The sequence below is a fragment of the Canis lupus genome, chromosome 16, assembly GCF_048164855.1.
Source record: "Canis lupus baileyi chromosome 16, mCanLup2.hap1, whole genome shotgun sequence".
Taxonomy (NCBI): domain Eukaryota; kingdom Metazoa; phylum Chordata; class Mammalia; order Carnivora; family Canidae; genus Canis; species Canis lupus.
In genome coordinates, this window is record NC_132853.1 from 59,860,015 (window position 1) to 59,872,234 (window position 12,220).

General features: G+C 50.9%; 1 protein-coding gene and 1 long non-coding RNA gene across 5 annotated transcripts in view; one reads left to right on the forward strand and one right to left on the reverse strand.

Annotated features, from left to right (window-relative positions):
* Positions 1-12,220, forward strand: part of RPTOR (regulatory associated protein of MTOR complex 1) — a 333,077-nt gene that overhangs the window by 188,402 nt on the left and 132,455 nt on the right. For 3 of the 4 annotated variants that reach the window (XM_072781924.1, XM_072781925.1, XM_072781922.1), the window contains exon 7: positions 8,650-8,709. The exons of the other annotated variant lie outside the window; for it this stretch is intronic. In XM_072781924.1, coding sequence (XP_072638025.1) covers positions 8,650-8,709 — 60 coding nt within the window. The remainder of the gene's footprint in view (positions 1-8,649; positions 8,710-12,220) is intronic. 4 annotated transcript variants of the gene reach the window in all.
* LOC140607280 (uncharacterized) lies at positions 721-3,198 on the reverse strand. Its single transcript, XR_012009388.1, has 2 exons — positions 3,133-3,198; positions 721-1,428 (listed from the first exon to the last, which is right to left on the reverse strand). It is a non-coding gene; the product is annotated as an uncharacterized lncRNA (long non-coding RNA).

Here is a 12,220-nt window from a genome sequence, read left to right on the forward strand (position 1 = left end):
CTTCCGAAATGGAAACAAGCCGCTCAGGTTTAGAACAATTAGATCTTTGCCTTAATGTTTTCCTCATCAGTGTAGGAAAGTGTGTAGGGACTCTCCCTCTCTTTCCCTGTTGACTCTTCATCACAAGATAATTTCCAGCGATTCTGAAGAGCAGTTGAGAAACTAATAAATCCCCGTGTGCTTATCACCCCAATTTTATAATTGTTATTTGCTTCATTGTTTTGTTTTTATGGCTTATTTTTAGTAAACTACTGACATGATGTTCACCTTAAATATTTATGCATTTTTTAAATGACATTTTCCTTTTAACCACACTTGTCTTGACATTTTAATCTCTTCCAAACTAAAAATAACCCCTGTGAAGTCCGCACTGCTCCCTTGAAAGCTGCGTCCGATGGCGTGCCAGGCTCCTATACCCGGCAGGTGCTTCTGGGGCCCTGGGTGTCTGGCCCTGGGCCTGTGGCCAGGAGACCGTCGGGTCAGCTCCCTGCCTCACGCAGCAGAATGCTCAGAGAAAGGGGTGTTGTGTTCCTCTGACCGATGGAATAATCAGCTTTGCCTTCAGCGGGCTTGCTTCAGAAGCAGGGCAGCCCCGAAATAGCAGCTCCTGAGCTGCACCTGTGTCTTGTCCTCGTTCCCAGCCCGGACGCTCCTCAGGAGAGTAAGCTGCTCTATATCTTTAGAAGAGCAGCTATTTAAAGTGAGTAAATTAGGACCCAGTGATACCAAATGGCAGACTTTTAATTTAGTTACAAATACCAGGTGATTGATTCACTGATTTCATGTGAGGTTTGTTTTTTGAAATCTACTGAATTGGATGAAATGCTGAAGAATTTGCTTGTTTTAAGTGTGTTTATGGTTCCTTTGAGCTGTACCCCCAAGTTCCTTTTAAAAGGGGGATAGTCCAAACCCACCATCTCTGGCAGGGTGCCTCATGTGGGGGAGGCCTCGGGATCCAGGTGTGGGAGCTCCCTGGCATCTTGGTCGGGGGCTCCAGGAGGCACCGTGTGCCACCCGTGAGGGCAGTGCCCAGCCCATCTCTCCCACCGAGCTCAACCTCTGCTCAGAACACAGAATGCACATGAGACTTGAATAACCACCTGCCGTGGGCCTGAGCTCCTCAGGTCCTTTCTCTGTGTCCCAGCTGTGACCAGGGGCAGGCGCATGGGCACGCTGAGAGCAAGTCCTCCAGGGGGCACGCCAGGCTCCAGGAAGCCCTGGATCTTCCTGAGCGTGGAAACTCTTACATCTTGTGCTTCAGCAGTTTCTATGGCGCTCAGTCTCCGGCCCCCTTCCCCGTGTACCCTCGTCCCCATGGCCTTGGCTGTGGCCAGAAAGGGCCTGTGAATCACCAGAGGCTGTTGTGTCTCTGGGCAGAGGAGGCAGCATGTGCTTTGTGCCTTCCATGAAATTATATAAAAATCGTCTCTGTGGGGAAAAGAAAAGATAAATATTAAGATGACAAAATAATGCATCAACATGAAAAGACAACTAGCAAAGGGAAGGAAAAGATTTCAGAAATAAAATTTAATTCTAATATTTTAGTGACCTTAAAATCGGGCACCAGTGAGTAGGTGTTACAGGAAATGGAAAACAATAAAAAATGAGAAGCATGACAAATAGAAGAATGAGAATTCAACATACAGGTAATTGCTCTTGGAATACGGAAGGCAGCAGGCGATAACACATTAGTGTGTGAGCACATAACACACCTCACCACGGGCACGTTTTTGGGTTCTGATCCAGAGGCTACTGCAGCTGGGCACCAACCGTGACACATGGGGCATGTGCACACGCATGGGCACACGGTCACACAGCAACATGCACATACGTATGTATACACAGGCACACACGTGTGCATGCCTACACTTACACGCATAGGTGTGCAGGCACAGGTGCACACAGCCACTACCATTGCATTAGAAATAAGCCATTAGCAGCTAGGATCCTGCGGTGCAGGAAGAGAAGAGTGAACTTCATTCCAGGGCTGCTTTGGTGACTTTCCATTAGGCTGCCTATTAATATAATTCATCATATTAATGAGTGAAAGGAGAAAGGTTATTTGATAAAATTAAAAATGAATTTTAATAAAAACTTGTAACAAAAATAGAAGGCTGCTTGCCTTGTGTGAGATTTCTCTTCCACACCAGCTGCCCTCATCCCTCTGTGTCTCCGACAGCGTGATTAGCACCGGGAGAAGGGCGTGTATGGACTCTAGTTCACTCAACACACTATTCTGGAAATGCGAGTCCATATCATAATTAAATGAGAAATCAACGTGAAAGGTGTACGTCTTCCAAGGAGAAGTCAAATTGGCATTATTGGTGTGTGATCTGAACTTCAGCTTTGCAAAGAAAAAAAAAAAGTTAAAACACGGAAAGCTATCTGTACCGCGGCGAGGGCTGCCTCCTGATGGCAGGCGCCTGGGTCCACGAGGCCGGGAGACCTGGGGGTGTACCGTTTCTTCCCCTGGGTGCTCGTCGTACTGACTTTATTATTGCTTCAATTCCTATCCACAGCTTTATGTTTTTCTCATAGGGTATTTTTCACAATAATTTTTTTTTTTTTTTTTTTTTTTTTTATGATAGAGAGAGAGGCAGAGGGAGAAACAGGCTCCATGCACCGGGAGCCCGACGTGGGATTCGATCCCGGATATCCAGGATCGTGCCCTGGGCCAAAGGCAGGCGCCAAACCACTGCGCCACCCAGGGATCCCACAATAATTGTTTTTTTTTTTTTTTTTTTTTCCACAATAATTGTTTAAAGCATATTCTCCCTCCTATATATTAAAAATAGCCAGCAAGGAAATACTGGGAAGGAAAGGAATCTGATTTATAACAGTGACAATAACAGACAGTGACAAACATGAACTGGCTCAGAACTCACCGCGTGCATGTATAGAAATCCGATAAAAGTTTACTGATTGAAATGAAAGGAAATTGAATAAAAGGAGGACTTGGTCGCATGAGTACATGGTAAGACCCAGTAAATTAAGGATATAAATTCTCCCTAAATTAAACCATAAATTCAACACAATATAGACAAATTGATTTTAAAGGTCAGCTGGAACAAATGTTTGAGAATAGCCATGAAAATTTAAAAATGAAAACAGATTTATGAAAGAAAAACCTACCAGTTACTAGTGCATTTTGAAGGTCCAATTGAAATAAGAGTGGAACTTCAGGTCAATGGAACAGAACAGAGATCCTGTTCCAGAACCAGGATCTGTGTGTATCAGAATGTAGGATTCAGAAAAAGAATGAATCATTCACTATCTGGTATTTGAGGCACACAGCTCACCACTTGAAGTTTTTAAATCCCTCCCTCTTCACATACAATAAATTCCAAATATAATGAAGACTCAAATATGAAAAAAAATCACAAAAGTACTAGGAAAATGATCAGCTGGGACAATTAAACACCGATTTTAAATTTTGTAGGGCAAGGAAAAAAGTAAAATTTAAAATATACAGTTGACCTTTGAGCAATGTGGGATTGAGCTGCACGGAGTCCACTTAGATGCAGTTTTTTCAGTAAATACAGGACAGTGAGTCCTATACTTTTGCTGATGACTTTATTAATGCTCTCTTTTTTCTAGTTTACTGTAAGAATACAGTATATAATTCACACACAAATGCATCTTAACTGTCATCAGTGAGGCTTCCATAGGCTATTAATCGTTACATTTTGGGGGAGTCAAGTTACATGTGGTTTTTTTGTCTGCATGGAGGGGGTTCGGCACCCTTGTTGGTTTTAGATCAACTGTAATGTTACAGGTTGTGAAAAATGGCGCAACATGTAACAAAATGTTGATTCTATTTATGTGTAAAACACTCTTAAAAATCTGTAAGGTGATGAGCACCCCAGTATAAAAATAAAGGCAAAGAACGTGAACAGGCAACCAGCGAAAGAAAAATATGAAGAACTCAAAAATTATTAACTGACATTTAACCTCAGAACTAATCAAAGAAATTCAAATGACATATGTCATTCCACACCCGTCAGAAAGTACACACTGGACAACTCTGCTTCTGTGCAGTTCTAGAACAGAGCAGTAAGTCAGGGGAGGAACCACAAGGGACTTTGTCTCTGGGGGAATGGGAAGAAGCCGGACTTGCCCGGGAAAGGCAAGAGGACACCCTCGGGGATGTTGGGAGTGTCTCTGTAGGAGTCCGGGTCGCGCAGGTGTGTGCCTTTGTCAGAAGTTGCTGAATGTGAAGGTGTGTGTGGTTTCACAAGGACAAAAACAACAAGCCAGTGTTGCGAGGTAGGTGCGAGAGCTGAAGAATCTCGAGGGGAGTGAACAGGGTCTTCAGTTGCACCCAAAGGAAAGCAGATTCATCGAGGGAGAGACTGAGGCTTGATAAAGCCCACGTAGTCCTAGGCTAATGGTGGAACCCAGGTTGGGGGACACAGGCCTTTCCTGTAAAATTCTCCCAACTTTGTTGAGTGTTCGAAAATATTTGGGGGGGGGGATGTTTAGAAAAATAGCTGTGACGTATATGGCAGTAATCTCTTATGGAAAAAATTAAAACCCAAATGTGGGCCCTGGGAACAATGGCCATGTGTGTGCAGTGGGGTGGGGGGCCAGTGGGGATGGCCCATCCCATTGGGTGCTACTAATGCTACTACTAAAGGAAATCACCGCCCTAATAAAGGGCGGTGATTTCCTTTTATTCTAGAAGAAAATCTGTCGGAATGATGCAAAGTTTTGCAACAGTTATCTTAGGATTTGGGGTAATTTCCACTTGTAATGTTCTGTACTTGTAATTTTTTACGGTAAATACATGTTGTTAGTTAGAAAGATGCGTAACGTCTTTCCATTCAGAGAAACAGCATTGAGCAGTTACACGTGATACTTCATTGGGTTACTGAGCTGGGTTTTGTTTTGTTTTGTTTTTTTAAGAGACAGAGAGAGAGAGAGAGAGAGAGAGGCAGAGACACAGGCAGAGGGAGAAGCAGGCTCAATGCAGGGAGCCCGACGTGAGACTCGATCTCGGGTCTCCAGGATCACACCCTGGGCTGAAGGTGGCGCCAAACCGCTAAGCCACCGGGGCTGCTCTGAGCTGGGGTTTTTTAAACATTAATTTGTTCTTCATAAAATCTCAAAGCTACTTGCTTTCACATGTGACAGGAAAAGAAGAGTATGGGGGAAATATTAGAAATCCATCAAAATGTCATCACTGACAGGTGTTTCTTAGGTACCTGAACCTGTGGCAGGCACCGTCCTAGGCACTGGGGTTGTAGTGATCAACAAGATGAGAGAAGTCGTTTTATTCCCACCCCCCACCCCCCCACCCCCGTACCTTCCACGGTAAGGACAATATAGAAACAGTTACATAATTCAACATCAGGGAATGAGAAATGAGGTTGAAATCTAGGTAAAACAAAGGCTTAAATCTTAACAGTTTTCTGGGGCAAGGATACTGCAGGCCGTGGAAACAGCAGGTGCAAAGGCCCTGAGGCAGGTCTGTGCTTGGTGTGTTGGAACAGCAAGTGTTGGGGAAGGGAGCAGGGTGAGTTGGGGTTAGCATGAGGATGTAAAGTCAGGCAGAGTGGTCAGGAGCCAGATCCTGCAGGGCCTTCCTCGGTAGGCCTAAAGGTGAGGACTTTATCTGTCATTCTGAGTGGCTGGAGGCCTCTGGACGGCTTCAGGCAGACACAGTGACTGAATTCCACACTTTCTCTTGACATTACCTCTTAAGAGGCTTGCTCTGTAGAGGAGTAGGCAGGGCAGGCAAGTGTGGGAGCAGAGAGACTGTTTTTGAAAGATGTGAGGTACTGGTGCTTGGCCTGGGGCTGTGGCTCTTGGCGGCGGTGACTCTGTCCCCAAGGGGACACTCAGCAATCCTGGGAGACGTCTTTGGTCGTGACAGCCAGGGTCGGGTGCTGCTGGCATCCTGTGGGCCGAGAGGAGGATGCCGCCCCCTGACAGAGAATGGTCCAGCCCCAGTGTCCACAGTGCCCGGCCAGGCAGCCTGGCCTGGGGGGTCAGCGGGGATCAGGTGCCTGTTGGGGAGCGCCAGCGCCACATAGCACACCCTGAATAGTCCCACGGTTGTGTTTGTCATCATGGTCACTGACGTCAGAGGCCCCGTCCACCACCTCTGATTCTGCGTGCTCCTTGGCCTCTCCTGGGCCCGTGACGCTCTCGTGCAGGGGGAGGGAAGCACAGTGCGGAAAAGAAACCCGTGCTCGTCAGTTCTGGTGCGGAGGGAATTGATAGGATTGGCTGGAGTCATATTTGTGGATTATCAGTGGCTGATCCGCCTGGAACCATACTGTGATTCTTTTAATGCAGGCTGTCCCTGTTTTTAATTTTCTTATTTAATAGAACTTTATATTTCAGTAGGTTTATTAAAATGCTTATTTCTCAAACATAATCAAATTACCCTCTTAAAGTCTCTATTTGCTAATTCCCAAATCTGGCCAGCCGTGAATCTGGTTTTGTTACCTGTTTTTCCTGTTTTTCCTGTTTTGTTACCTCTTGGTTTTAGACTGTGGGTGTGACAGTTAAACCCTGGGGAGCGGCTGGCTTTGGGCTTGCAGGTGGATTAAGCGATCGGGTGGTCCCTCGGTGGCGGGGCTGGTGTCCTTGGGCTTTGCGCTGACTGCTGGGCTGTGGCTCCGAGTCCTGGAGCGCAGTCGTCACAGAGGCGCCATCCCCCACTCCCTGGGAGGTCAGTGGAAGCCAGGTGTAGGGGGAGCCCCTCTTGTGTGGCGGGTCTGGCCGGGAGCAGGTATTGAGTATCTCAGGGCAGCCTTCCGGGCACTGTCTCCGTGGGTCCCCCGGGAGCCTCGCCCCCTGCGTGTGCAGGGCAGGGGTCACCTGGTGAGGTGGCCGCCTTCCAGTGAGTGGAGCATTCATTGCCCCCGTGCGCTGTGTGCCCGTGGGTAGGGGTGGAGTCGCCCTGAGCTGTGCTGTCAAGGGTCACATCCCTTCTGTTCCTGCCTATGTTCCTGTTTGCTTGTCGGTGCTTTTACCTGATGGTTTTGTGTATTTTGTCCAGAGCTGATTATTATTATTATTGATAAAAAGACCAGTCTGATACAAATTATCCTGCTGTCAGCAGAACCCAGCAGTGCCAGTGGTTAAGGTAAGGTAAGGTAAGACGAACGACGAAGGGGCGCCGTTTGCACAGGACCCAGAATCAGACTGGAAAATGCCTTTCCTGGAGATCATTTGTGTCCCCTGAGAGATCCTGATTTACCTGAACCTGCCCGAGGAGCGGCACGTGCTGCGGCATGGATGGAAGGGGGGAAACAGGATTTGCTTCCAGTGGAATCGACTGGAGGAGCGTGGAGGCATCGAGCTGTGTGCCTGTGGGAGAGGGGCTGCCTCCATCAGGCAGGTGTGACCGCCGCTCTGTTTCTCCTGCTCGGGGAACAAGAGAGCACCTGTGACGGCGGCCACAACCAGGAGAATAACTTCGTCTCTGCCAGCAGGCGGGTGGCGGGTGAGGCCTGGCTCCCGGACACTGTGAGTGCGCCGGCCAGGTGCCTGGGGGGTCCCGGCAGCCAGCTCCCCATCCTCACCCTGGAGGCCGCCCTTGGGAGCCACGTGTCCTCACGGCCACATCCCTCCCGGTCTCTCTGTCACCCTTCCTATCTGGCCACTGCGCATGTGTCACCCCTCCCCTCCCCTCCCCAAATGCAGCCTGGTGCTCATACCCGTCCCCCGCCTTGGGCCCCCGGCCTCCTCCAACCATCGTCCCCTCCCCGTGTCCGGGTAGTGACGCACAGAAGTGCTCCTCATAGGTGTGATACCTGCCTGTGCCTGCTCCGTGTTGGAGGGGTTATTGGAGCCTAATCTGTGAAGCAGGTGAATTAACACACTTCACATGCCGGCCCCCAGAAGCTCTACGTTGCCTTTTTCCTCAGTGTTGCTGTTGCGTCTGCCCTGCTGTGTGCGAGCAGCCGGGACAGGGCGTAGGAGGGCCGGCTCCCTGCCCCCTGGTCAGTGCCTGCTGTCTGGCCGGGCAGCTGCGGGAGCCCCCGGCTCGGTGCACGGGTCAGCTGTGTGATCTCGTGATCTCCGAGTGATACCATTGAATTCACATTTCTGGGTCGCCCCCTTCACCCCCACCCCCTCCCCCGCTTTTTGTGTGTGCCCGGAGGTCATTCATACTTGTCCTGCTGACATTCCCTCCAGCTTGCTTTCTTTTTTTTTTGAAGATTTTATTTATTCATGAGACACAGAGAGAGGCAGAGACACAGGCAGAGGGAGAAGCAGGCTTCCTGCGGGAGCCCGATGCAGGACTTGATCCCAGGACCCCGGGGTCACACCCTGGGCCAAAGGCAGGCGCTCAACCACTGAGTCACCCGGGTGCCCCCCAGCTTGCTTTCTTAAGAAAGGAAAAAGGGGAAGAGAAGCCAGTGTGTGCAGTGTTTGGGCGGACGCTTCCTTTCCTGTCTCCCCTGCGCCCCTCCCCAGGGACCCTGTGTCAGGTTTCTCTCCTTCCGCTGACAGGCTGGCAGTCAGGTGTTCTTCATAAATCTGGGAGGTGCCAGGATTAGGAAAATCTGGGTTTGCATTTTCAGCACGACAACCCCCACCCCTGCCTAGATGCCCTCATGTCCCTGGGGGGACTGTTGTGTTTCCTGTTAAACGTCCCCTCAGCGTGACTCACTCTCTCTCCTTTCCCGGCAGGTTCTGCATGCAGAAATGCGTTAGTCTGGTGCCTGGGGTCACACTGGATTTGATAGAAAAGTAAGTAAGATTTTTAAGCTGTGCTCTCGGGGCCTGAGGGGGGTTCTTGGGGGCACTTCCGGTCAGCGCGGGGACAGTTCTCTTATGTGTGAGCGTGCACCTTCCGTCTCTGGCAGAGGCTGTGTTGTGACCCCTGCACCGGTGATCAGCGTAGGACATGGCCCCATGTGCGGCCACATTAAAAGAACTTGAATAAATGGTGAATACTTTCATTCAACATTGTTGAACGCTCCTGACACAAAGCCGAAGCAAAGCGTTGGGCTTCCCCCGGAGGTCTGCCGTAGCCGGGCCGTGGCCTCACGCCCACCCGGTTCCCCCGGCCCCCTCTGTAAGATTCTGCAGGCTCCCCCGCTCCACCCCCTGTCTGTGTTCCTTGTCGGGGCAGATGCCGAGGTCCAGTCTAGCAGTGCTGTGTGGCATCGCCTCGTCCTTCCAGGTGGATGGACGGCCCGGCTGCCTCAAGTTGTGGCTCTCCCTGGGTCCGAACGCCTCTGTAGCTCCAGACTTGACCTGCCTGCTGGGTGTGCGTGCGTGCGTGTGCGTGTGCATGTCTTCATGCGACTTGCCTTGACTCATCCCGGTTCATCTGGTAGTTGTTCCTAAACCATTTCTTCTAGAATTAACATACAAGATACTAGTTTTCTAAGTCTTCATACACAGAATCATGAGTGAGAATAGCTGAGGCCTGAGTTTAATTAAATCAGGTAAGAAAAGCAAATACACTTCTCAGTTTCTCTCCTGGAAAACTCCTTGTCTCTGTGGCAGGGAAATAGGCAAGAACATTACGCCTAAGCGTCCCATCGCGGGCAGGAGGGGATGGGTCCTGCCAGGGACTGTGCACTCTGGGGCAGCTCCACCTCAGCTGGCGCAGGACAGTCTGCCCGACGTGCTGTTGGTGGGAAAAGACGAGTGCATGTGGGAGGCTGCGACGGGTAGTTGTACAACCGTACACGGCTTTGTGTGAGTACGGGTGACACAGGCACGGAACGGTGGGTCTGTCGTTCGATCTGAGTGGGTGAGCACAGGGGGCGGGGCTGGGTTAACGGACTTGGGTTTCCTTCCATCTTTTAAATTTTTCTACAAGAATATAGACACATGGAAAAAAAAAAAAAAGAATATAGACACATGGGATGCCTGTAAAATAAAGAACCAAGAGACTATAACCACAGCCCCTACAAACAATACAATTCACTGAGTGTAATTATTCCATGCAGGGTTTGAGTCCGCATCTAAGGAAATCATGAGACCATGAGTCTGGTCTACATCACAGTACTCTTGTTCATGAGCGGGATGGGTTATGGTGGCAGGGTCGGCGCTGGCGGGGTGGGTGGAGAGGGTTGGCAGTTCCTCTGCTCGCAAGTAGGTCCAGGTTATCACAAAACCGGCACCCGGCTGACGGCGACGTGGAAGCCTCTGCTAGAACGGCCAGGGCAGGGCTGCAGGGATGGGGTGCACCGACAGGTGAGGCAGGCGAGCTGGCATCACCAGAGCGGGAGACCCAAGCTGAGGCTGCAGGCAGGGGAGCCAGCCGTGTTCCGTCGGTCAGGGGAAGCTGCAGTGGCCAGAAGCAGGGACTGCAGACGGGTGTCGTCAGTTGGCAGGGGTCTCCTGCAGAGGTGGCGGCCAGCCTGCCGTCTGCCTTCCTCTGTAGGTGCAGTGGAGTGCAGCACCCAGCGGCTGGCCCCCGCCCCGCTGCTTCTCAGACTGTGATGAGCAGCTGTCGTGATGGTGCGCAGGCCTGCTTGGCGCGTCCCCTCTCCCTGCCCCCCGTGCGGTCCCTGCCCGCTGTGCCCCTCTCATGGTCAGGAAGCAGAGGGGCACCGCGTTGTAGCACACACGGGCATTGAAGTGCTCCCCTATCGCCCACGTCCCTGGCAGGCTCACTCCACTCTGCAGTGGCCTGTGCGCTCGGGCGCCCCGGTTCACCCCCGCTGCTCCTCCAAATTCTAAGCCAGTTTCCCCTCCCGGGGCCATGACCCCAAAAACCATTTACAAATGCTAAGCAAGAAGCATAAGCCTTGAGAAACATCACGTGGAAAAAAACTTCTAAAAATTAGAGAAGTTGAGGTCTGGTCAACCTATCGGCTTATGTGGGTTCCTCGTCGGAATCACAGAGATCACAGAGGCGGCTCAGGAGTGCAGCGTGCCGGTCGCGTTACCTGTTTCCCTCCGTTACCTGTACTCCCATTGCTGCATCCAGACCAGTTCTCCAGCCTTACCCAGTGAGACTGTGGCAGAGGTACGTCTTACCACAGGGAGGTCACCCTGGTGGCCTGTCCGGAGAGGCCTTGCTTTATGTTGTCTTGATGTTGTACCTCCCGCCTGCCTGCAAATGGGGCAGACTCGTGTGGCCTCCCCCATCGGGCAGGGCGTGAACCCAGCGTCTGTGTGCTGGGTGGCATCCCGCTTGTTCTCCACCCGGGGGGGCCGGGTGCCTGCTGCCCTGTGCACCCCCAGTCCCCTAGCAGGGTTGTGGCCGCCCCCAGCTGAACTCAGCTCGTGTTCATTGAGCCACGCGGGAGCAACAGTACCACATGTTCTGAGTTCTCCAGAGGAAAAAGAGCTATTAAAGCTCACATAAATGAAAAATACGTATTTTTAAAGTTATTTAGTTAAACCTCCTGATTTCACTGGAGAGGAACGTGGCATTCCGTTCAGTTGTGCTTCCTGGTGGCATCTTGCACTCTGTGGCAGGGCCAGCGGGGCAGCCGGGCCTCCAGGGAGTCTGTTCCTCCTACAGGCAGGCTGCCCCGTACCCAGACTGTGTCAGGACAACCACTCCCGTCCTGTCCCTCTCTCAGTTGTAAAATGTGCACAGCAGCTTGACTCCCTAAGCACAACCCACAGAAGAAAAAAATTGTGAAATTGGACTTCATCAAAATTTAAAATGTTTACTCTCTGAAAAGCACTGCTCAGACAGTGAGGAGACAAGCCACGGGCTTGGGGAAAATATTTGCAAACCACACAGCTGACAGAGGACTCGTATCCAGAGTATATAAAGATACCTCAAAACAAAAATTAAAAAAAAAAAAACAGATTCAAAAATGGACAAAAGACCTACTGTCTGAAGACACTTTACCAAAGAGAATTTAAGGATGGCCAATAAGCCCGTGGAAAGATGCTCAGAGTCATTAACCACCGAGGAAATGCAAATGAAAGCCGGCACAAGAAAGCTCGCCACAGCCGGGAGTGGGTTAATGAAACAGAAGGCTGACGACACCGTGCGGGCGAGGGGGGGTGCCCACTACTCCCACCGGCCTTGCTGCCGTGGCGAGCGGGGTGACCATGCCACAAAAGGGCACGCCCCCAGACCATGGTCCCGCTCCCGGACACTCATCCTGCAGGAATGAGACGCTCCACGCAAGACGCCATGCGTGAACGTTGTTGGTATAGGTTTGGTCATCACCACCTAACAGTGGGGTAACCAGAATGTCCTTGGGGTGAATGAAGGTGCAAAATGTGCATGGCCTAGTGGGGCCCAGCCAGCAGGAAACGGGGGGACGTTTGCTAC